The sequence below is a fragment of the Tachysurus fulvidraco genome, chromosome 9 (assembly GCF_022655615.1).
Source record: "Tachysurus fulvidraco isolate hzauxx_2018 chromosome 9, HZAU_PFXX_2.0, whole genome shotgun sequence".
NCBI lineage: Eukaryota > Metazoa > Chordata > Actinopteri > Siluriformes > Bagridae > Tachysurus > Tachysurus fulvidraco.
The window spans coordinates 6,929,666-6,954,189 of NC_062526.1; the positions used below are offsets into that span (position 1 = coordinate 6,929,666).

At 36.0% G+C, this 24,524-nt stretch overlaps 1 protein-coding gene across 3 annotated transcripts in view; it reads right to left on the reverse strand.

The window, feature by feature from the left end:
* Positions 1 to 9,632: 9,632 nt before the first annotated feature.
* Positions 9,633 to 24,524, reverse strand: part of arl15a (ADP-ribosylation factor-like 15a) — a 66,343-nt gene continuing 51,451 nt past the window's right edge. Inside the window, exons 5-6 of one of the 3 annotated variants that reach the window (XR_007143984.1) lie at positions 19,494 to 19,640; positions 11,522 to 11,658 (exon numbers count right to left, since the gene is read on the reverse strand). Coding sequence is in view for 2 of the 3 variants with exons in the window: in XM_027163035.2 (XP_027018836.1) it covers positions 11,506 to 11,658 (153 nt within the window). In the remaining variant the exon portion in view is untranslated. The other 2 variants (XM_027163035.2, XM_047819060.1) reach the window with 2 other exon arrangements.

Below are 24,524 nucleotides of genomic sequence, written 5' to 3' on the forward strand. Positions count from 1 at the left end.
GTATGCTTTTTGGAGGTGAGTGGACATAAGGGTCAGTGTTACTTTTGGAAGCAAGAAGACAGAAAGCTAGTTTTGAAAGCTAGTAGCGGAGACGAGCATGTGACGTCATCATAATACCCGTGAGGTGTTTTGATATGTTACATGTCCATGTTGTAAAAAGTTTTTTGATTTTGTATATTTTGGGGGTGGGGCTGCGGCACCACCGAAAGGCCAGTCAGTACACCAATTTAAAAGTATCACCCTAAAGGAGCTGGCCGAGTTTGGTGTATATAGTTCGAAAGCTTGCCGAGTTATAAACCTCCAAAGTTTATAATGGGAGTCTATGGGAAAAAAGGCCAATTTGAGACCCGGTACCGGAAGTACCAGTACTCGGATCGTTTAGAAAAGTAATAGCATAAATCTTCAGACCAGGAACTACAACATGTCCGAATTTGGTGCATGTGGCTTGAAAACCCTAGGAGGAGTTACTCTTTATAAATTTTTGTCTAAGCTTAAATAGGAAAAACAAAATGTTGGCTTCTACAATGCCAACATAATAATATACATCATATTGAAATCTTTTGTATTTTTGCTATTAAAATGGTCACTGGCTCCAAAATTTGTGATCAGAAGTTTTCAATACATTTTTTGATTTCAGATTTCAGATGTACACCAACACTTAAATTGCTGAGAAATATTTATTCTCTGGTTAAAACCACATGCTAATATTACAGACAATACATGATTTCAGGAGATACTGTATTCCTGAGTATGTGCTGTTGCATGATCTTACCTTAACTGGGATTCTTCATCATTTCCTTCTGAAATATTGCGTAATTAAATCCATCAGAACATTTGTAATGCAGTCGTAATTTTATTTCAGTCACTTGGAAGACCCAGAGTGTGTTAGTCTAGAAATTTATTCATTAATATAAGCACTTTAAATCATGTCCTGTTAAAAAAAATCTAATTCAGTCAAATGCATATTTTAGAATTGTTGTATTAAGCTTTCTACAAGGTTTTCTATAACATGTTCCATGATGTGTCAAATTGCTATTATTTGCATGGCGCCTTAGCTTGACAAATATATGGTTCCCCTTACCCCCTAAACAGTGAAAAAAAGGGGGTCCTTGCAAAGAAAAAAACAGAAGAAAGCATCCAAGGCATGCCACTTAATCTGAGTCCAGGTCTCTTCAAAGGGTTCACTTTTAGATGGCCGGTTTCCTTCTTGGTTCTCAGGGATGGAGCAAAGCAAGAAAGCCCCCCCTTGGGACTGAAGGCATGCCATGTCATAACACACTCATTTTCCGCTATTTATCAGTCCCCGGGATTCTTCCTCCTCCATTTTACCATTCATTGGAATAAGGTTGTATGTGTCTGGCCCCTAAATGCGCTGGAGGATGAGATCAAAGTTTCTATTGATCAGTGAAAGAGCTGAAGGGTCTAAGGGACTTCCCTGCACTTCAGTTGCCGGAATCTCAATTTAGCTTTTAATGAGACCTCATTCATCAACACTTACCCATAGAGGAAGTGAGGGTGTAATTGACTAGTCTCTCAGATAAAAATGCATTTGTGTTTGATTTCCAACATGTAACCGAAATTAAGGAAAGGAAAATCAAAAAACATTATCAGATTAGATCAGATATTAAATCAGATTAGAAAACCTACATCCTTTTGATGTATCTAATTAATTATTATATAAATATATCAAATGTAAAATCCTGAGTTATTAGTGTTGTGTTTTTTTGCCTGTATAAAATATAAATGTTCTATTTAAAACGACACACTAAAGCTTAAAACAGCTTATATAAAGAAATATACAAGATGGAACTGCAATGTATTTGTGTGATAAATAAAGATATGTGCTTTAAAAAAAAAGTACTTCACATAGTTTTCTAAGATCCAGGAGGGTTGGGAAGAAAAGTCTTTAATCTTTTTCTTACGTCAAATTCAGAATTTCTGCCCCGCCACACTGAAACAAAGCAACCAGTTGGTAACCCATTATCCCTTAAAGAGTTAATCTACGGGTGTGCAAAAGGAGAAAAACAGAATTGCTTCCCCTCTATCTCGCGCTCTGTCGCTCTCTTTCTTTCCCCCCTCTTCCCTGTGTTGCATTTTGAAGGAGATGCGAGTTGGCAGCACGGGAGAGGATTGAAGATTAATGGTGTAAAGGGGGGCTCTGACAGCCTTTCCGCTGGTCGCTGTTCTCCTGGGTGGCCCGATTGGTCTTGGATGTCACGTTTGCTACTTAATCTTGCGTGTGTGAAACAGTCTTAAAGATGTGCTTGAAGATCTTATGGCCTTCTCACGTGTATGTAGTCCTTAACTTATATGTGAGATCCTTCAGAGGAATTTTGAAAACCTTAAAACAATATTATATATACAGGTTAACTGAACTAACACACTGAAATTGCAAATGGCATTATACGACTTGTACATTTAAATTAAAAAAGAAATAATAAAACAAAATTATATATATAAATTATATATAACTGTTTCCGTTATGCACAAGCAATGTATAAAATGTGGTATAAAGTGATTCTTCATTTTGACAGTACAACAGAAAATGGTGAATAAAAAAACCCCATCATTTTAAGATCGTCCAAAATTGCGCTCAGAAAATTAAAGGTTCTAATTTGTCATGGTGTATAGTTCTCTTAGGTAATTTGTAGTGGAAAAAGTTCTTAAGACTGTAAAAATGACTAAAAAAGACTAAAAGAAAAGACCCATTTACTGAAATGTACCGTAAATTTTTGGGGAACCAAAAATAGTTGTTCTATGGTATCACAGCAAAAAACACTTTGGTTTATTATATTATATTATATTATATTATATTATATTATATTATATTATATTATATTATATTATATTAATTTGACTACATTCAATTGACTAAAATGTAAATTTAATGCGATTAACTTTTTTAGATAGTATGGCATCTCCACACATTGTATCTGATTCGTCTGGTTATAGCATTAGCTGCTTTTAGCAACGTTCGAAATGTTTAGAATGGATTAGAATAGATTTTATTCATTGAAAGTAGGCATATCTTTAATTCTGTTAAAGATAGATAAAATAGGCAGAACTATAGCAAGGGAACCTCTATGTATACAGAGATTTACACAAGATGTTTTAAACTGAAATCATTGCTGCTCTGTGAAGCTAAATTATTCCCAGCATTTGTTTACCAGGCTCTCTGACTTACTGTTATAAATCCACAAGAATGAGCTGGAATAGAAAGAAAGTAATAACTCAGTATACTGTATCTGATTAGGTGGCTTTGAATTTATAATTGTGGGGATGTGTTTTAGCAAAGGTTGCTTTTTTCCCATTGGAACACACTGAAACTAAGAAGCAACTTCTACTCACACATAAAACTAATCTAACAATACAACTATGTTTCTACTTTAGATCAGTTGTACATTTCTGCACTCCGCTGTACATCTCTGCACTTAGCTGTACATCTTTGCACTCCCAATGCCATTTTTGGCATTACTTTTTATGCTGCTACAATTTTCTGCTAACTGTCCTTTATGTTTACATTTGTACCATTTTATTTGCACTTTTTTCAGTACAGAACAGTGTATTGTGTTTTGCTGTATGGTATGGTATGGTATGGTATGGTATGGTATTGTATTGTATTGTATTGTATTGTATTGTATTGTATTGTATTGTATTGTACGGTATGGTATTGTATTGTATTGTATTGTATTGTATTGTATTGTATTGTATTGTATTGTATGTTACAGTGCATGATATTGTACGGTATGGTATGGTATGTTATGGAATGGTATGGTCCACCAAGCTGCCACTGCTGGGCCCCTGAGCAAGGCCCTTTACCCTCAGTTGCTCAATTGTAAGTCCCTCTGGATAAGGGTGTCTGGTAAATGCCATAAATGTAAATGTAAATGTAAATGTATGGTATTGTATTGTATTGTATTGTACGGTATGGTATGGTATGGTATGGTATGGTATGGTATGGTATGGTATGGTATGGTATGGTATGGTATGGTATTGTACGGTATGGTATGGTATGGTATGGTATGGTATGGTATGGTATTGTATTGTATTGTATTGTATTGTATTGTATTGTATTGTATTGTATTGTATGGTATTATAAACTTTTGTCTGTATTGCAATGTGTTCTGTCTTGCACAGTTTGCACATGTTTGCACACATGCACTTTATGTAGTATTGCACTTTGTTCTGTGTTGTTAATCTAACACCCTGGAGGAACATTGTTTGATTTCCCTGTGTACTGCACCAGCTGTATATGGTTGAAATGATAAAAGCTTCTTGACTTGACTTGGCTTCAGTTGCAAGATTTGTGTGAGATACTTTATAGCTGAATTAATATTACATAACATGTGGTTTTCCTTATTTCAGATTTGTTTTATCAAATACGTCTGATTTTTCACATCCTACATTGATTAAAAGGAACAGATCTACAAAGCAATCACAAAGTGGCAAGCTGGATGAAGATTCTTGATCATGTCACGAGTCTGAATTTGGGTTGATAGTGAAGCAGTTAGCATTGATGGTACAGTAGGTTTGATTCTAAACTAAAGTCACTGTCTCCATGATCTCTCTGTGTGCATGAGTTTCTTTCAGGTTCTACAGCTTTGAAAATTAGGTGAACTGGTGACTATTCTTGAATGAGTGAATGAGTGTGTGCATGTGGTGGATTGGATCCATGACAATCCTGATGAGTTCATGTTTCCCACTGATCATAGTAACTGCTTCAATTGTTGCAGATGCACTATGAAATTATCTGTAAAATATATAATTTTGTTCAATTTATTCATTTGAGCCTGTGGTGTTCAGTTATTTTTAATGGTTGTGACAAATTGTGTAAATTGTAATAACGGTAAAATAAATCAGAGCCAAAATGTAATTATGCTTTACAAAACATGCTGTTTTTCAATTTGGCACTCTGCAGCTTGTTCCACCAAAACAGTGAATGTGAACTGCTTCCTGCTTTGACCTTTGTAAGGTTTATCCCTAATCCTCACCCTATTAAGCCCCCTTTCTGTCTGTCACGCTAAGTCTGTTCTCTAGCCACAGTTGTCTCATGTCTGAGATTGTAAATCGTCACTGTACCCCTGCTCTTGCCAGAAATAAAAACAACTCCCCGTAAGGAATCTCATCTAATCTACAGTACACTCAAGTCATATTTGTGAGAATGTCTCTCACATAATTTGTCTTTTTCATAATATTTCTAATGAAGATGCTTCTCTGAATGACTCAGTTCAATTGGTTTTAGTTCATTACAAGTTACATGAAACCATTTTGGTTTGATGGGGTCAGAACCCCATTTTGTATTTTTTTAACAAAGGTACAGGTGTTTCCTGTCCTGAGAGACTTTCAGTGTTTACCAGACAGTGAGGATGAAATTTTTTTTTCTCTGCCATCTGCTACATTTGTATTCGTGAGCAACACAGTGTTGTAAGCGAGGCTTCTTTCTGTATAAACTGTTTGGATTTAATGAAATAATCCACCTACAGATCTTGGAACAGAGCCCTAGCAGACCTCAAACAAATAATTTTAGAAGGGTAATCAAATATTTACAACAGTATTGCAGCTGATTAATTAAGTGTCCTGTAGCATGGTCCACATTTTCTGTAGCCAGGTGCTTTGTTTGATGCACCGCTAGGGAAAATAGCTAATCTTAATCATTAGCGTATTTATATCTGTAGGTATAAGCTTATTTTAAAATACTTCTTTAGTATAAACAGATATAGAACTAAACATACATACATACATACATACATACATACATACATACATATATATATATATATATATATATATATATATATATATATATATATATATATATATATATGTATGTATGTTTAGTATAAACAAAATAAGTCTGTTGTTCAGAATAGGTTGGTTAAAATTGGTGCAAAAGAGCTCACTGTTGTCACTTTTTTCATAACTTGACATTACATGTAAGTTTAATGTTTTTGTATTTTTTTCCAAGGTAAAATGTCAAAGAATGTTACACCTAAGAATATGATGTTCTTTACAAGGAAGTTATCATAGTTAGCATAATGTAATTGCTCATAGTGTTATGAAGTACTTTGGTGGGGGAAATGGTGAAATGAGCACAAAGTAGTGACAGTAATTCATATTAGTAGTACTCACTAAAACAATGTACAATTTCAGAACCAGGGCGCTGTCCACTAGAGTTTTGAGTTTATATTCTAAACCTAATTGGACACAATTCTGAATAATTTATCTTGGCACATTGATTAATTCCATATAATGTGGCCAGCAATTTGGCAAATAGCATATGTACATAAAAAGTAGCATATTTTTTACAATATAAAAGCATTAAAAGAAATGGTCAGCTTGGTGGACTTGGGATTCAAACGAATGACCTTCCAATCAGCAGTCCGACATCTTAACCACTGAACTATCACATCCTCTGCATACATTATATCATACATTTTTGCATACAGTTTTGCATAAATTCTCTTATATGTAGTTTTATAAGGATGGCATGTACTGTATGGTGCGGTACATTATCCTTTAATTTGTTACTTTTTTAAATATGTTATTTTTTTTAAATAATGTAGATTTGCTTCATGTATGTGGTTTATGTATGTTTATGCACATTGTTTTGAAAAATTTGGAAACAAATTCAACATTCAAATTCAAATTTAACATTTTATTTTCTATATTTGCTGGTATGTCTTTTTTACATTATTATTTTATTTTAATTATTGTGCTTTTAACACATTTTTTATGATACTGATACTATGAAGTTTTTACTGTTTTGTTTCAACTGCTTTTTTAGGGATTTTTTCTTTTAAATTTACATTATTTTTATACTTTATCATATATTAAATTTCCTTGTTTCTTTCTTTACTCTTATACTTCACTCTGCACATTGAGCCCCATTTTAAGTGTATAAAAGATGTTAATGTTTTAATAAAAAAGTTTGTTACTATTGTGATACAGTCAGTATTTCTGGAAAAATTTGTTTCTGGAAAACACTGAAGAGGTCCTCTTATTACAACAGTTAATAACCATGTGACATTTGTTCTTCGCATTAGTGCTCAAAAATTCTAAAGTCCCTTCACATAAATTGTTATTGCTGCACCCTTAAACAAGGATTTTAGGAGGAAGAATGGAAAGTGTAAAATATGAACACACCGCAAAGTAGATAGAGGTCACACTTTATATGAGGAAACAATACAGTCTGATCCTTAAGTTAGTGTTAATTTGTGTGCTGATTCAGACACTTGAAGTCGTTTGGAAAGTATGAAACTGAAAGCTCTGTACAATATTTTCCACAGTGTCTGGACATAAGCTTAGAGCAAAGTCATTTGAGCATCTTTCAGCATGCTTTAGGGATATAAATGGCAGTAATGACCACTACTGGACAGTTTTTTTCAACAGACCTCACACTCACACCCTTTTGACTGATAGCTTTCTGTGACGGCAGGAGGCAAAGATCGGTTTTTGGTAGGTGACACGGGAAGATCAGTTCTCTCGGGACAAATGCCTGCCACATATTTTCCTTTGGCAAACAAAGAGAGTGAGTGATGTTTGCTCGAAATAAGAAGTCAAATCTCTTGTGTTTTGATGAGGAGGCCACCTGGGATGCACATCTCCATCATCATGTCGCATGTTGAGGGGGAAAAGAGAGACAGGAAGAGAGACTGAAAATCTACAAAGCAGCCGCAGAATGAGACATAAATTTCTGCAACCAGTTGCACAAGTGTGTAGAAAATATTAAAAATTCAAATTCAAATTGTATTGGTCACATACACAATCACACATGGCACGACATGCAATATTTATCAAATATATATTCATATAGAATAGGGTCAGAAGGTAAATTTTAAGAAATGAAACAGAAAACTATATAAGACTATTAAATAAAATGAAGCAGAATAAGATAAAATAGCAATGAAATAGCTGTGCAAAGTAGATCATCCAATGAATTGCAAATGAAAAAGTGGCATTAGCTGTTAAATTGAAAACACAAAATATATAAAGTACAGACAAAATGCAGTGTATGAAATGTTAGATGTACTTATAAAATATGGTGGTTTGAATATGACTGTTGTGAATAATTAATATGAATAAATTGAAGCAAATCTGATGTTTAACTAGATTATATTTAAGATTTAAGATAACTAGATTTAAGTATTATAAATTCACAACTATTATCAACACTGTGTATCAACATTTAGCTTTGACCTTGTGCTGATGCAGTGTAAAATTGATAACTTCCATCAATTCAGCTATGCTACTTACCTTACTGATTGTTAGTTTCTGTGATTGACATCATTCAGGTCTTGTATGTTACCATTTTACAATCTTGAATATCTAGACTGAGTCATTGGGCCTAGTAGGGCATATGGTGTTGTGTTGTCAGTATGAGAGCCATACTGTAGATGCTGCGAGCAACAAATGTTAATGTTGTTACCTACAGTTTAATATATCGGTGCCTAACATTTACATTGCAACTTATCAGTGATTTTTCCTGCAGCAGATACCTCCCAAATGTTGTTTGGTTTACCCAGAGGGGGGTGCCATGCTGAGGAACCCTGGCATGCTTAGGAAAACGGTTTTAAATGAACCCCGGTCACATGTAAATAAACCCCCCGCATGCAACAAAAATATGTGAACAAAAACAACGGCTTGGCTTTTGTTCTAAAACATCTTGTCAAGATCGGCTCGATGAGAAGGTCTTCATTGCTTATTATTAATCCTGTGATTCAAAGGATACTCACTGTATAAAGGATCAGAAACTCAGCAACGCCAAGCATCTTAGGAAACTGTAAACAGAAAAAGATGGAAAAGAACAGAATCTCACTCCAAAAAAGAAGGAAGAGGTTCACAAGGACCAGATGGATGTCAGGGGAACATCTGTTGCATTTCCACAGGGGTGAGTCCCATCAACAGGTTGTGAAAGCTGGGGATTACAGCACTGATAGAAGGAGGGAGAGCAAAAACATCCACTATTTCTTTTGCCATTTTTGTTTTTTTTGTAAACAAAGAATGATTCCCTCAAGACTCATGCATTACCATTTCAGATAGCCTCATTTGGGAGGGGGGTAACCTTGCCTTTGGGTAAACACAACTGGGAAAAGAGCCCAAGTCTTTAAATTGGCATCAAAGAGAAATGCCTATCCCTTAAATCCAAAGGTCCTAATGAGAGAAAAATCACCGCGCTGGTGCTGCTGAATTCAAATGCAAAGTGACTTCTAAAAATAAGTTCTGTCTAGACAAAGCTGGTGCCAGCGATAAAATGAAATGCAAATACAGTTAAAGCAAGTGGTGCTCATCATGAAGGGTGTTTTAATGATAATCCCCAGTGTAGATAATAACACTGAATAGATATTTTACACATTACCTCACCCAAAAATTAGATGGCTTAAGTTATTAAGTTTTTAAGTTATTAAGTTTTCAACATTAAATATTAATTATATTTTTACACAAAATATGTGAAAAGTCACTACAAATTGGATTAAAAATCAGATGACTCGATGTAGCATTGGTGGGTTTGGTGTTGTATTAATTAATTCTTGGTGTCGTATTAATTAATTCTTTAAAGTTTAAAGTCCTATTATCTCTGCTTTAATGATTTTCAGAATATATGGACATAGAGATCAGTAAATTCTGGTGTTTAAACCACAATTTTATTTTTTATTTTTTTTTAATGAAATCTGTATATATAGCTACAGTTCATAATGTTAGAAAAAGGAAATATGGATTCTTGTAAGAAAATAAAATGATGGTGAAAGGGTCACACAATCCTGTTTACATGATCACACTGTGCCTCACCAGGGAAGAGAAGGGCCCTCGTGTGTTCTCTCCAGCAGGTTGAGGCTGTCTCGATGCACCTCCTCCGCTTTGAGGGTGGGCTATTTCGGCGTGACCAAAGGGAAGCAGACCGAAAGAGAGAGCGAGAGAGAGAGAAAGGGGCACAGGTCTTTCTCAGGCAGCAGACTGGAGAGGCGCGTCAGCCACAGACGTAGGGGAGGGCGGAAAACTGGATCAAAGAGTCGCTAGGGCAACCTGTGTGACACACATTGTATTAAAGCAACATGGGCAGTTTGAAAAGGGAGGGAAAGAAGAAGAAAAAAAGATGCAGTGAAGGTAGGGTAGATCAGGAGGTTAGGTTCTTATCTATGCAGGTCCGTGCATTTTGGGTTCAGTCAGTTTAGTTGGAAAGGTGTTGAGAAGCATAGACTTTCACAGGGAACATAGCTTTGAAGATTATTTTCAAAAGTTATTATTAAATGTAAGATAATTATTGATGATTAAGGGTTACAGTATAAGAAGGAAATCAGTAGTGACTGCTGTGGAGTTTTGAAATAGTTTTCATTAGACTTTTTCTTTCTAATTAACATGAGAAAAGCAAAGCATTTGCAAAATATTTTTATGCAAATATTGAAAACGTGTTTTTCCTGAAACAGATAAATCTGACAAAAAAAAAAAGGCATTCATTAAACAAAATGATGTGGTGATTGTTTATCAGTAAAACATATTTAATTAATTGTTTATTCAGACCCACAGCTCATATGAAGACCCACAGGTTTGAACAGCTCAGATGCACAACTTTAAAAAGGTCTTATGAGACACCTGTGAGACATAAAATATCACACATTTGAAAGAGACAGTAATCTAAATTTACAGAGAGTAATTTGGATAATACTGTTGGGAAGCATAGAGTAAGGGTGCTCAAAAAGTGGCGGGCCAGAAAACGAGGTGTCAGACAGGGAGGGGTCCACATAGACAGTTGGAAGGCATTAGACTAGTGGACAGGGACTTGTCAAATGCAGCTGTTGTAGCCACTGATTGATAGAGTTTGTATTCCAGACCAAACCTGAAACAGCCCAAGCATTCCCTAGTAAAGGGGTGTATCATCTTTGGAAACAGTAAAATTAACAGTATCACCAAATGCGCCTGTATATAAGCATCTTAAGAGAAGAGAATATTATAGCTATATAAAAGAGAATATTCTAATTATATACATACATTTGGATACTAATGAAGAATACATTAGTACACAAAACCAACATTAATGTATTTGGACATACAATAATTTTTTTTTACTTTTAAACAACAAACAATGTTACAGAGTGGTAACAGTAGTAAATTGCAATTTGTACCTTAAAGCTTTACAATAAAAGATCTACACTACACATGCTTATTTACCTACTAATCAGATAAAAATATTTCTTGGATATTGACAAAAAATCTCTTTAATACTCCATTTTTTCTATTACAAAAAACATCTGATCCCAGACCACAAGTTTGTGATGACTCGTGTGGCTGGTTTAAGGGTCCGTGTTCTGTCTTTTCTGTTCAGTGATTAAGAACATCTTTTGAAGGTGAGGTAAAAAATAATAATAAAACACCCCTGCATTTCCTTCAGATAAACAACACTCCCACAGATACACAAATTCATTGTTTTGTCTATCTGGACAAATGTTTCGGTTTTTTTTTTTTGTTTTGTTTTTTGTTTTTTGTTTTTCTTCTTTGAACTTTTGTCCTCAATCATATCCTGATGCTTTGCAACTCCTTTTCTTCCAAAAGGCTGATGAGCTGACTGAAGCTCACCCTCACAGCCTCCATGTTGTTTATTGAGCTTCCCTCAAGGATCCATCTCTTCCCTCTTGCCAGTGGCTCCAATTCAAAATACGTCTTTATCTGGAAGAAATTAGATACACTCATTCAGTCATGGCTGTGTTTTAATAATGGCATGTAGCTTAAGTCTGGTCTGTCAAAAATAGCATCAACCAAAGCATTATCTCTATGACAATTTATTTGGGGACATGTTTGGTCTTGTTCAGTATGCCATGTCTGGCAGCCTTAGGAAAAGATATTTTCCAGGAGAATTGAAATGAAAATGACAGAGCCTGAAAAATTCTAACTGTGGAATGGAAAAGTGGTGATTCTATTACACATCCTCAATTAGTTTGTGTGTGTGTGTGTGTGTGTGTGTGTGTGTGTGTGTGTGTGTGTGTGTGTGTGTGTGTGTGTGTGTGTGTGTGTGTGTGTGTGTGTGTGTGTGTGTGTGTTCTATAGATAATCTTCACTTCTAAAGAGAAAGTGGAAAAAATTCAGAAACCATTAAGAAAAAAGATGTATATGCTGACAACTATAATGCCAAGGTTACAGACCTCTTGTTTGCAAAGAAATTAACCCATTTGGTTAATATGGTGACATATGATTCTAAGGATCTTGTGTAAGGACGGTATTTTTTATATAATTTACTTTTACATGTCAACACTTCATTACACTGACAATAAACCAAAACCATCTGTTATACAGAACATTTTCAATTACACAAAGATATTTTGGTCCACTGCTCCAAAGAATGTGCAAGAGCCATCTGATTATTTAACAATAAGAATCCACTGGGAGTCTTCAATCACTTTACAGATTATAAATATTATAAATGCCACTAAATGGCTTATGAAAAGAAATAACATTTCCAAACCATTTCTAGTGTTAGCAATTTAACATATGATATGAAATGACATAATTATTGGGATAGGCTGAAGATCCAACATGACCCTGACCAAGATAAAGCACCTACTAAAATTGACTGACTGACTGACTGACTGAATGAATGAATGAATGAATGAATGAATGAATGAATGAATGAATGAATGAATGATGTGACATGAGGTAAAACCACATTTATAAAATTTGCACATAAAAGCTGATGAACCTTATCAGTTACAGACTTTAAAAAGTAGCATCAGATATTAAATACAAATTTACATTAAGTAAAGTAGATAACCGGATAAAACAGTTGTTCATAGATAAGGGCAAGGAAGTCTAACAGATGGGTCTCATTGTTTATCACGTTGTAAGAGCCACATATATATTATCATGGTTTAATTTAAAATGAATTATTGAATTACAAGATATAAGTAATCATAAACACACAATGGTAGTGTGTATATAAAAATACAAAAAATAAATAAATAAACCTGCATGTGCTATATATATTCTCTTCTGTATTTTTTAGTTATGGAAGCTATTGTACGTTCAATATTGGGAATTTGTCTGCCTCATCCATGATAGCCAACTGCAACAAGTCAGAAGATTGCGTCTCATCTTTCTTCTTGGAGAGTCTTCATGGCACATTGAGCTGTGGCTTGATCGTAGTGTAACATAAGTTTAATGACAGATTAAGTCACTTCAGCGTGTGTGAGCCCTGGGGCCTAGCTGACCCAAACAGTGTTAACAAATCCATCCTGGTAATAGGAGCCGCTTCAGTCCAACATTGAGGCACTTCGTCTGCTCTTTCTGACAGTCTGTTGCAGGCTGTCCTGTGGGGGATACATCATTTTCAAACCGATGTTCCCTCCCTGCACAAATGTAAACATTGTAGAATGGGTGTACAAAATACAACAATGAATTTCTTACATTAAAAATTGTGCATTTGTCTAGATTTGGAGAAGAAAAAAGATATTAAGTGTCTTGTGAATGATGCTCTGCACTTTAACAGCTTCATCTAGTATAGATGTAAAACTGACTTCCTTCAAAGTGGACGCATGCTTTAAAGCGTATGTGTAGGAGATATGAAGACCGAACAGTTTAAAGAAACAAACTGGAAACATCCACTTTATCTAAGCATAGATGCCTTGTTATAATCAGCCAGCTGAAGAAGATGGATGCTGCAGCTGATGCAAGGTGAGAGGCATTTCTAAGGTATTACCAATTTAACCAATTGACTACAAAGATATAGCAAAGATAGTGAATATGTCCAGCTGCTCTTTGACATGTATACACTGTTATCGCATTTCATGGTCTACGATGTGAGACTTGCAGGATTACCATGTATCAACAGAATAAATTTCAAACCTCAGAGAATCCATCCTGTTAACCTGACTTGCTAAAGTTTTCTTAAGTGAGCTGAAAACAATGCCGTTTTAAACAATTATTACTTATAATTTTTTATTTGAACATAAACTTCCGTGCATCATCTGTAACATAGTCCATCAGGCTTGGTATAGGACGGTTATTGCATGAGTCAAATGAAGCAAGATGGCCAGTTGCCAACAACTGCACTACAGTCCCAGCAGAGCCATCTGGCCAAGAGAGCTACAGTAAATCCTAATTGACCTACTGATCCTGAACTCACGCAAACTGTGAATTGCATCCACACCATTACAGCATATTAACCACTGAACACTTGACTGCAGGAATACACGTTTTGTCAAATTCCACTCATGAGAAGGATAAACTCTTGGGTGCAACTGTGAAATTCTACACAAGTTAGAAGACCTAGTTACAGTACATGTCTAGACAAACAGCAAGGTTTCATGTTGTAGAACATGTCAGACTTAAGTGAGCAATACTGGGTTTATAGTACTGTTTTTGAGTGTAATGAAAGCTTGCGTGACCGCATTGGGTTAATATCATTGCCAGACGCAAAATAAAAATACATTTCTGATTCACATTAACACCAAACCCTTATTATTATTATTATTATTATTATTATTATTATTATTATTATTATTATTATTATTATTATTATTATTATTATTATTATTATTTTCTTGCTAATTAATAAACATTAATAAACCTCATTAAAATGCATATTTTTATCAAAATCACATTTGCAGCATTGCTTCTTAGATATACGTTTTTTTTTTCAAACTCCAGAAATAAGATGTTCTAGTAATGGTTGTATGTGCATCCACACATCAGGCTCTGCATATGCTATTGGACACATGCAAGTCCACTGGCAAAAAGCACTTTCTGTGTAAAAGAGTCCATGCTCAGGTATCAGAGACAATCAATTAGTAAAGCTGACAAGCTACACCCCAAAGATATCAGTGACCTGTGAAATGGCATGCACTGTAAAAGAATGTGAATCAATAACACCAGATGCACTTATCATGAAACTGAGATGGTCTTGTTCATTTCCACTATGCCTAAAGTGTCTCTTTTCATGTGTTAAGAAGTAGTCTGTATTTTAAACCACATACCTTAAAGAATAGAAAATGATCAGAAATGTAGCCTATATACCACCAGGACAGTGAGTTGTGGACTGACTTTAGCAGCATCTTTTTACCTGGTACCTGAGTACAAACAGCATGTAGCATTAATACAGCTCAAGTTAAATAGCAAATGAAGCAGTTAGAAACTTGAAAAAAACAAAGATAGAGTAAAGAGAGAATCTAGAAATTCCTGCATCCTCAGGTAGGTTCCTAATCCCTATGAGGAGAACAAGGAGTCATTGCCAAGATCAATAAACCCCTGTGCTGTGCTGGAGACTTGCCAGCGTCTTGGTGGGCAGTGAATGAAGACTTTAGTCTGAAGATTTATCTTAGCTAAAGATTTACTGTCCTCATTGCTCTGATGGTAGACTAAGAAATGGTTCAAAGAGATCTGTCTCACCACTCACTTTCAGCTCAAAGCTGGCTGACCAGTGCCAGATCAGAACCAACCTCCAGGGCACCATAAATCTAATTCAGGAGGCACAGGGATGCTCATAGAGGCCCTTCCAAGTCTTCAGAACAATGCTATTGCACTTAAGGTCTACGGACTGTGATAATGTACTTTCCATATTGGCAGGGGCTTCAAATGTGCATAAAAGATGTCCTGAAGAGATTCCCATTTGGACAGTGAGGATTTTGACCTCTCTTTCTTTATTTTTTACAATCCCTAAGGTTTTCATTTATCATTTCTCTCTCTCTCTTTTGACAAGATCAAATGACTTGAAAAGCCACTGACTGCTAACAGGTTTTGCTGGCTCTTGAAATACAGCTGAAGTCACACTATAAGCATGGTTGAAAGAATAGAGCAAAAAAATTAAGAGTGTGTCAGGTAGTGCGACCTTGCCAGGAAAAGATGAGCACACAAGAACACTCTGTATTAGTCCTTGAAACCAAACAGAAAAAACCACTATGCAGCGACCACATGCGTGGAAGCAGCTTTACTAAATCCAAAGGTAAATATATTTCCAGATATTAATCACACAGATGTCTGCATATGGTGAACATAGCCAAAAACCAAGTCAGTGATGCTCATCTTTATCAATCCATAAATAAACAGTTGGGTCACTGAGTATTGTGTGCTTCTAGCACAGTAGTAACTTCACAATGGCTTGCATGGGTGCACAGAGGAGATTTGTTTGTCCAGCCATATTATGCATTTACAGTAACTCGATTTATTAAGAGCTGCCAAGGGTTTCCTGACAGCAAACACCTGGTGAGGGCTATTTGAATCAGTTGTGCTGGCAGCCTGCCTATTCCAACACAGTCAGGAACCATTGTCGAAGCACCTTCTCTGGATCGGCTGTCTGCTTCTTCAAAAGATAAAGCTTGTATAGCGGTGCTGACTTGGAATACAGCAAGCCACACAGTGGAGCCATGGGTCTGGGTCTGTCAAGAAATCCCAAGCTCCACACTTTTTACTATCACAGCACTGACAGATTATCTATTAGAAATAGGTACAGAAATGTGGGCCTCAGCAAACACAGAATACCTTAAGAGCTTCTACTGAATATCTGAAAGTTTCTCTACCCCCAAGCTTGGGAACATCGACTTAAATTCAAGGTTCTTTTGAACAGGGTGCTGTGCCTCCTTTATAGTGTGTTAGTTCTGTTCGCGTGCTATACTTGACAACATTTTGGACACAAAATATTGGGAGAAAGAGACAGGAAGGAAGGAAGGAAGGAAGGAAGGAGAGGGAGAGAGAATGTAGATGCTTTTCAGCAAATTGAAAACAGAGGCTCTGAGGTTCCAGTACATGAATGTTGATAGAGCAGAGAATTACAGCAGGGGAAGAATCGGCCGTCTGTATTAAACAATTCCTTACTGAACAAGTCTGCACAAGTTGGGTCGACTGTAAGTCCTAATACTACTACCACGATCAGACTGTATGGGAGTAATGCTTGTGATAAACAGATAACTCATTATCTTCTAAACACAATACTTGAATGGTTACCAATTTATATGTAGCACTTATATGTGCTTTAGTGCCCTACTGGATAATAGGCTTAAGCTTGTATGTCAAAAACCAAAATTCTCATATATTCATACATCTAATCATGTTTTCACTAGTCATATGTGTGCACGATCCATATAACACCCTTACAAATAGCTATTTGGATTGATTTGTCAGGAAGAAATAAATGTGTGGCATTTATAAAGCGCAGACTATGAATTACAGTTCACAGGTTGTACAGCTTTTCAAAAGGATTTCATGCATTCAAGAGTAATTTGAGTGTCTGTGTCAATCAGAGAGCTGTCACATGGTCTCAGATGTACATTTACACCTCACATTATGCATTTTATCACAGTGATGGGTCTGTAAGATTTTTAATCGCAAAATATATTCTCTACAGTATAGTTAGAATTATGTGGCCATTTTATTTATTTATTTTTAAATATATATATTTTTTCTTTTCACAAATTAGCAGAGCTGAGCAACTAGATGTATAATGTATAATGCAACTATGAATGTATAATAAAACAAGTACTCACCTAATAATTGATTTTTGAGCTTTTATTATATTATAATCAGTTATATTTCTGCCCAACAGAAAAGGAGAGCTTGAAGAAATTACATGAGCTAAAAATGGTCTAAGTAGTTCCTGAATATTTTAAAACCCATGCTAGCTAATGTATATAACACAAGTGTTTACTTTTTAATGTGAATTTTACCTTAAAAAGCTTGTAATGCCTTTGTAAATCGTAAAACCTTGCACAAATTCTTAATATCTATTCATATATTTACTACAATATGACATCTAAATATAGATCAGCTGCCAGACTGATTGACATTTTGAAAGCAGGAAATTACCTGATGCTAGCATAAGTAGATTTATTTACAAATTCACACTATACATTTCAAACCTTGAAATGTTACAAGCCAAGCAATGCAAAGGCTTTCAAACATCTTTATACAAGCTGTGGGTTTGTGTTTCAAATTGACGCTTTTTGACATGTTTGCACAGGTGCTACACCTTTTTTAATATAGGTTTCTGTACTGAATGTTGATTTACATTTATTGAAGTAATTACAGGGGCTCCAGTAACCATGAAACAGTAAACCTGTGAGTAGACATATACCTATACTGTTTGGATGGGAAAGTGTGGCGACGCTCCGGGGGAAAAGTGATCCAAAGGGAAAACAGGTAATTGTCAGCTTAATACATTTTACTTGATACAAATGTGGTTAAACTTATCCGAGTGCCTACAAGCATTTTAATTTATGAAAAACTGGTTTCGGTTTATGACTATAAATGTATAAAGCTCAACAATGAAATGGTTTGATGTTCTCAGCGTTGTTGTACTAGATCGTGAACAAGATGAAAAGGTAGAATTCAGGAAATCAGGAGAATAATGAGGAAGAAATATCATAGCACAAGGACAATTTGGAGCAAAACATATTTCACAGTTAAAGCTGCAAAGGACGATAACTCAAGCGGATGAGAAGAGAGCACGTGGAGTCGTTTATGTTGAATAACACTATAAGTAGGATATCTAAGAGCAGTGAGGAGCCAGTGAATGTTATTGACACTAGTGTCAATTTATCTACTTTGTAGTTCTACATTCTGCCAGCCACAGAAATAATGGTCAGCAAAACTACAAATATGCAGGCGAAGCCTTCAGTGAGCTTCTAGTACAAAACCAAGGGTGAAGCTGTTTCAAGTCTCTAGCAAGCTGAAACTGGATGAATTATTCTACCATGTCCCTGGAGATATTCAGCACTCGGCTAACAACAATCAGAATTGACAACCATGAGTCTGGACCTGCAAGGCTTGTCAGGGATCAGGAATGTCATGGACAAATAGGTGGAGCACTTGCTTCAGATATACAACCCTTGACTCATGGTCATTGTGGATGGGATACTTGTCCCAGTCATAGGTAATATATGAGTGTTCTTATTATGTTTACTCTCGTTATTCTATGCAATATGTAAGTAAGCAGTTTTAAATTGGAAACACTTTGGAAAAGAAAATGTTTACTTTTAGGAAAGCTATGTGGAATGTTGACTGTCCTTTCCAACAAGTAATGTAAAATAGAAAAAAAATCAGCATTACCTTTTCCCCTTATGCTATACGTTCGACCTTTTCAGTGATGATGTCTAGTCTTGTATTGGTTATATTGTGGCAAAATTGAGCAAACTGGCCATTAGAAGCCATTATACATAAATAGCCCAGTAAAAAACAACTACAGCATATAAGTGCATATATGGCCTTGACTGCAGCATTGGTCCTTTTTCATTTAAAAAAAATAACTAAAGAGAGGAGACACACTGGATTCCCAGCATTTGATCCTTATGACTCAGCAGTGGAATTGGGAGGTCAGGTCAGATGTGAATGAGCTTTCAGAAGTCTCATCTTGGCCTGTAGGAGCCAGTCTCCTGACCTCGCCTGCTGGCTAGACAATAGGAAGGGTGGTCACAATGTGGGCCTGGTTTTTAAATGGAGGCACAGAACTGAAAAGAAACTGCCGACTGAATGGTGTCTCATCCCGGGGTGGTGAGGACTCGTAGGGGTCAAGGTTCACTTACATCTGACAGAGACGTGTGGGAAAAGCCAGGCAGGATGCCCACACATCTTGCCCACTGCCCCTCACCCAAGTAGATCTAATCCTAAGGCCGGCCAACAAGTGGCCCCGTGTTACAAAGGGTGGGGACATCGCTTGCAAGGGGGAAGACCTAGGAAAAAGGACAAAGAATGACAAAGACATTGGAGTAACTTCACATATCATGCTTTCAGTTGTCAAAAGGGCAATCAATACATACTGGCTGAATGTGCTACAACTCCTGAAAGGAATATAAAAGGTTAAATTTAGGGGAAACATATTTCTCATTTGGTTTCTTGTTCAATATGAAGTGGTGCACATAGTGATGAGACGATGTCTTAAGTTTTGCACTCCTGGAATCTCTTGTGTATCATTTGCATGCCTTTTCGAATAGACAGCATTAGTACGTCGTGAGTTTGAAATTAGGGCTATATTACACAATAATGTAACACTGGGTTGGTGGAAGACATGTCGTATGTCTATGCGGCAATGAGGGAAAGGCCTAAACCCGTGACCTTGCCTCCCAGTCTCCTTATGTGATAAGTGAAAAACACAAGAGCTAAGGGCTTTCCGGGTTCAACCATCTTACAATGGAACTTCTCCCGCCACTTCCCTTTTGAAGTCCTTCCAAAGAGGAATGTGATAGCTAGACAAAGCCCAGATCCATCAAACCACAAGCAAAATGCATGTTTTTTTCAACCAGATAGGCTAGGGAGCATGGCATGCTCAACAAGGTCTGCATGTCCTCCAAGAGTGTAGAAGTGTAGAATGCTTACAATATAGACATTCACATACCTCTGGATTTATAACTTGGCTGATCTTTTTTTTTTATCTGTTTTTACATGCTTAGGAAGACATTGACCATGACCAGTGATTCTTGCGCAATGGCAGGTGCTCATGTCTGTATGTGGACAGTCATAAATTAATGTCATATATAAAAAAAAATAAGAAAAGAAAAATATTATATGCCTGTCATTGCAACTGCCATTAAAACACATCCTGAAAATATGTTTTTTTAATAAGTAGTGCTCATATTTTGTTGCTGTTTAGTGCTGAAATCCAATAAACAGTGGGGTTATTCAAGGTTTACTGTTACCACTAGAAAAGTGGTATTCTATTCCTTTTTAACTGCAGCACTTTATGAGTGCTAATTTTGTTCATAATTAAAGAATGACACATTTTTTATCTGTTTTTTGCTTAGGCGTACTGTGGTATTGTAAGGAATAATATTTTAATTATTTCTACTAAGATTTTTAACATACATAATACGTTTTCTGTTATCACTGTTATATCTTTGTCTTGCTAGCTTCGTTTTTTCTCTCCCTCGCTATGTTGCAGCTAGTCATGTTGCCATCAAAAAACCTAAATAACTGACTGACACTGGAGACTCCTTCCAAAAATGCTTAACATAGAAAATTTCGTTTTAAAATTAATTTTTTATCCTCTTTATGTGGAGCATCTATCAGAGTGTCCTGTGCAAAGTGTAACCATTGCACTGTTCAGCCAAGTTGTTTTAATAAATTAAATAACACCTTCTTACCACTCAGATTTGAGAATTATGGAGCGCTGTGAATCTGGCTAATCTGGCTAAAATATGGAACTCATGTAAACTGTTTGATGGTTAGAGCTCTCTCTCTCTCTCTCTCTCTCTCTCTCTCTCTCTCTCTCTCTCTCTCTCTCTCTCTCTCTCTCTCTTTCCCTCTCTTAAGTTTTGGATTGTTATTATAGTAAAAATTGGGAAGACATACATTATATATATGCATAATATATAATATATTAAATATTCAGACAAGATATGGCATAAGATATGCCACCCAGTCTACACTAGGTAAACCGATATGTAAATGTTCACTTTTGAGTATTGGTTCAACAGAGTGTAACATGCAGGCAATGTATTTCCTCAAAATGAGCTGTTGGAAGCATACTTTAGGACACATACTTGACTCAAAACCAGTACAAGTACTTTTCCATTGCTGATGTTTTTATTTTTAGTAAAAAAAAAAAAAGTAATATGAAAAGCTCATAGAAAGAAAAAAGTATTGCGGTAAAATTGATCTAATCTGACAATTTTGGTATTGTCCAACTACGATATATCAAAATCTCATGGAAACATAACACTCACAGATTAAAATATATTTCAATATAACCGCAACCCAAGCTCAGAGTACCTGGATTAATTAAACTTATTTTACAGCTTATGGACCCTAATTATAAAATAGAAATTTCATAATGTGAGAAGACATATAAATCAGCTTTGGATAGTCCGTGAGTCCCATTTACAGTTCAGTCTTTTAGAAAGTAGCATACACATCCTTTTCACTGACTAACTAATAGCATGATCAACATGATTGACTGGATTAAATCATTCTTTATTTCCTGAATTCCCATTGGCTGTTAAGTTCCGCATGAAGGAGTATTTCGTTATTCAGCAATGACCTCATTTGAAAATGTCTGCCAAAAGACCTTTTTGGAAAATATCTTAATTACAGAAAAAGACTCACTTGGCTATGGGCTCATCTTAGTGCATGGCTCAGTGTAGTCCCACATTGTATGGTACTCCACTACAGCACACTGACATCTGTTGAATTACTTGATGGAATTTGGCAGCGTTCTAGAGCGCTCTGAAATACTGAAATACTGACTGGCTCTGCTGGCTAAATGATATCAGGTCAGCCTTAATAATAATCTTCATGCTCTTTAAAATCTTTCATCTTTCACAAAGATAAGGTTTGCGTAAAACAAAATATTTGGTCAAGCTGTTAAAACGTAAATCCTGAGTTCGGTATTTATGAAACATAAAAGTTGTCCAAGCGTTGATCCCAAAGAATCCCAAAAGAAATCACTGCATTTTACTTCAATGACAACATCTAGAAGATAAAACAAAGCAGATATCAGTTTTAATCTTCCTGTAATTGTTAGTGTTATGGCTTAACCACGGCCGCTCTAATAATTTGTACGTGCAAATAATGGAGAAAACGGCCACAAATATACACACAAACACACACACACACACACACACATTTTGAAAGTAAGTTTTGGTTATTGTTTGAGTGTGAGGGACTCCATCTGTCAGTACACGAAAGAACAGTCATCAGTCAGCTCCACACACATGGGCCCCAGTTTCAGACAAACATTCACTCTGAGCAATACCCAATACGTTACTTGACAAATTTATTGGTGCCATGTCAGTCATTAATCAGGACAGAAAACATGGATTTTGTCCATATTTTCCTTCAGTGAACTGCTCCAGTAAAGTAAAGAGCTGCTCCACAAAAAGTACTTTAAATGATTTACTTTAGATAAGTGATTTAGTTTAAAACTCTGAAGTAGGTGACTTTAGATAAGCTTTAGAAAAAAAATATTAATTAATAAATGGTGACTCATTAATTCTTTTTACTCAATTCTTATGTTGTTCTGAACGCGTCACAAAAGTTTCACAATCAGATTCTTCTGGATCACAGTATGGCATGTCCAGACCTTTGACATTTATCTGAATCATTTTCATACGTCACACTCAGCAAACACTTTATTAGCATTTCTGCCCTCTGCCTATTCATTTATGGTAGCAGAATATTGCATAAAATCCTGCAGATACAGGTGAATAGTTGGGGTTAATATTCACGTTAAACATCGGAATAAGGAAAAGTGTCACTGACGATGAGCATGGCATCGTTGTTGGTGACAGATGACTGATTTTTGAGTATTTCTAGAGTATAGAGTAAGTGTACAAAAAAAATAAATAATAAGTTCCGTGTAAAGAAATGTCTTGATGAGAGCGCTCAGAGGAGAATTTTCAGCCTTGAGATGACAGGAATTCTAAATTAACTCCAAAATCTTTTTCAACCCATAGTTAGTAGTAAAGAAGCACAGACTCCATAATACATCAAACCTTGAGGCTTCAACAGGAGAAGATCAAATCAAGTTCCACTCGGGTCAGCCAAGTATGGGAACCTGAGGCTACAACAGACTCAATAAAACTGGACTGTTCAAGACTATAAAAAAAGACTAAGCAAAAGACTATTCAGTGTATACATGAAGAAGAGCAAGACAAAACACAGTGAAGAGCAAATACCAAAGATTTTATTGTTATATAAAGATCTATTGTAGGTATCACCAATTACGTCTATTGGTTTAGTCATCAATTCAAGACAAAAAAACCTTGAAGACATGCCATGATTTTGTCTGATTTTACTCAGTCTCTACCTGGCCTCTTCCTGCTGGTGGGCAGAATGTGTTGAAGTCAGTGAGGTGAACTAGCGTCACAGCTGAAAATGACACACAATGTGCCAGACGGCTACCAGAACTTTCACCGCTTTTTGTAATTGTGGCACAGCATGAGTAATTGTTATCGCCACCTCATGCTTGCAAGTTCAGAATGTGCCACGCTGAAACAGGACATTCATTAACAATCAGTATATGAATCAACAAGTCATCTTCAGAGTAAATTAAGCAATTAAGCCTGCCAGTTGTCTCACATAGCGTGAGGTGGAAACGTCATACACAGAGAAAGGTCATGCTGCATACTAATAAACTCAGATTTGTGTGTGTGCGTGGGTGTGTGTGTGTGTGTGTGTGTGTGTGTGTGTGTGTGTGTGTGTGTGTGTGTGTGTGTGTGTGTGTGTGTGTGTGTGTGTGTGTGTGTGTGTGTGTGTGTTGGGGATGTTTTTATATCTTTTTAAGAACCAGTTGAATGCTGTAAATGTAAATCATGTATTTATTACATGTCATAACTTTGACATGTGCAAAAAGTGTATATGTGTTGGGAGAAGTGGTCTCTTTGGCACTGGGCTACTTATCACAATCTTGTGGGTCCGAATCCCAACACCTTTAACATGCCTCTGTTGGGCCCTTGAGCAGGACCCTTACACATCACCTGCTTAATTGTATCCTTTCTCAACTGTAATCCACTATGGATTAACACATCCCACAAAAATACCAAAGTAACCACTATCCATTAACCACCGTCCACTTTAAAGAGAGCTGAACTTAGTATAAATTAGACCAAAATTTGGCTCGG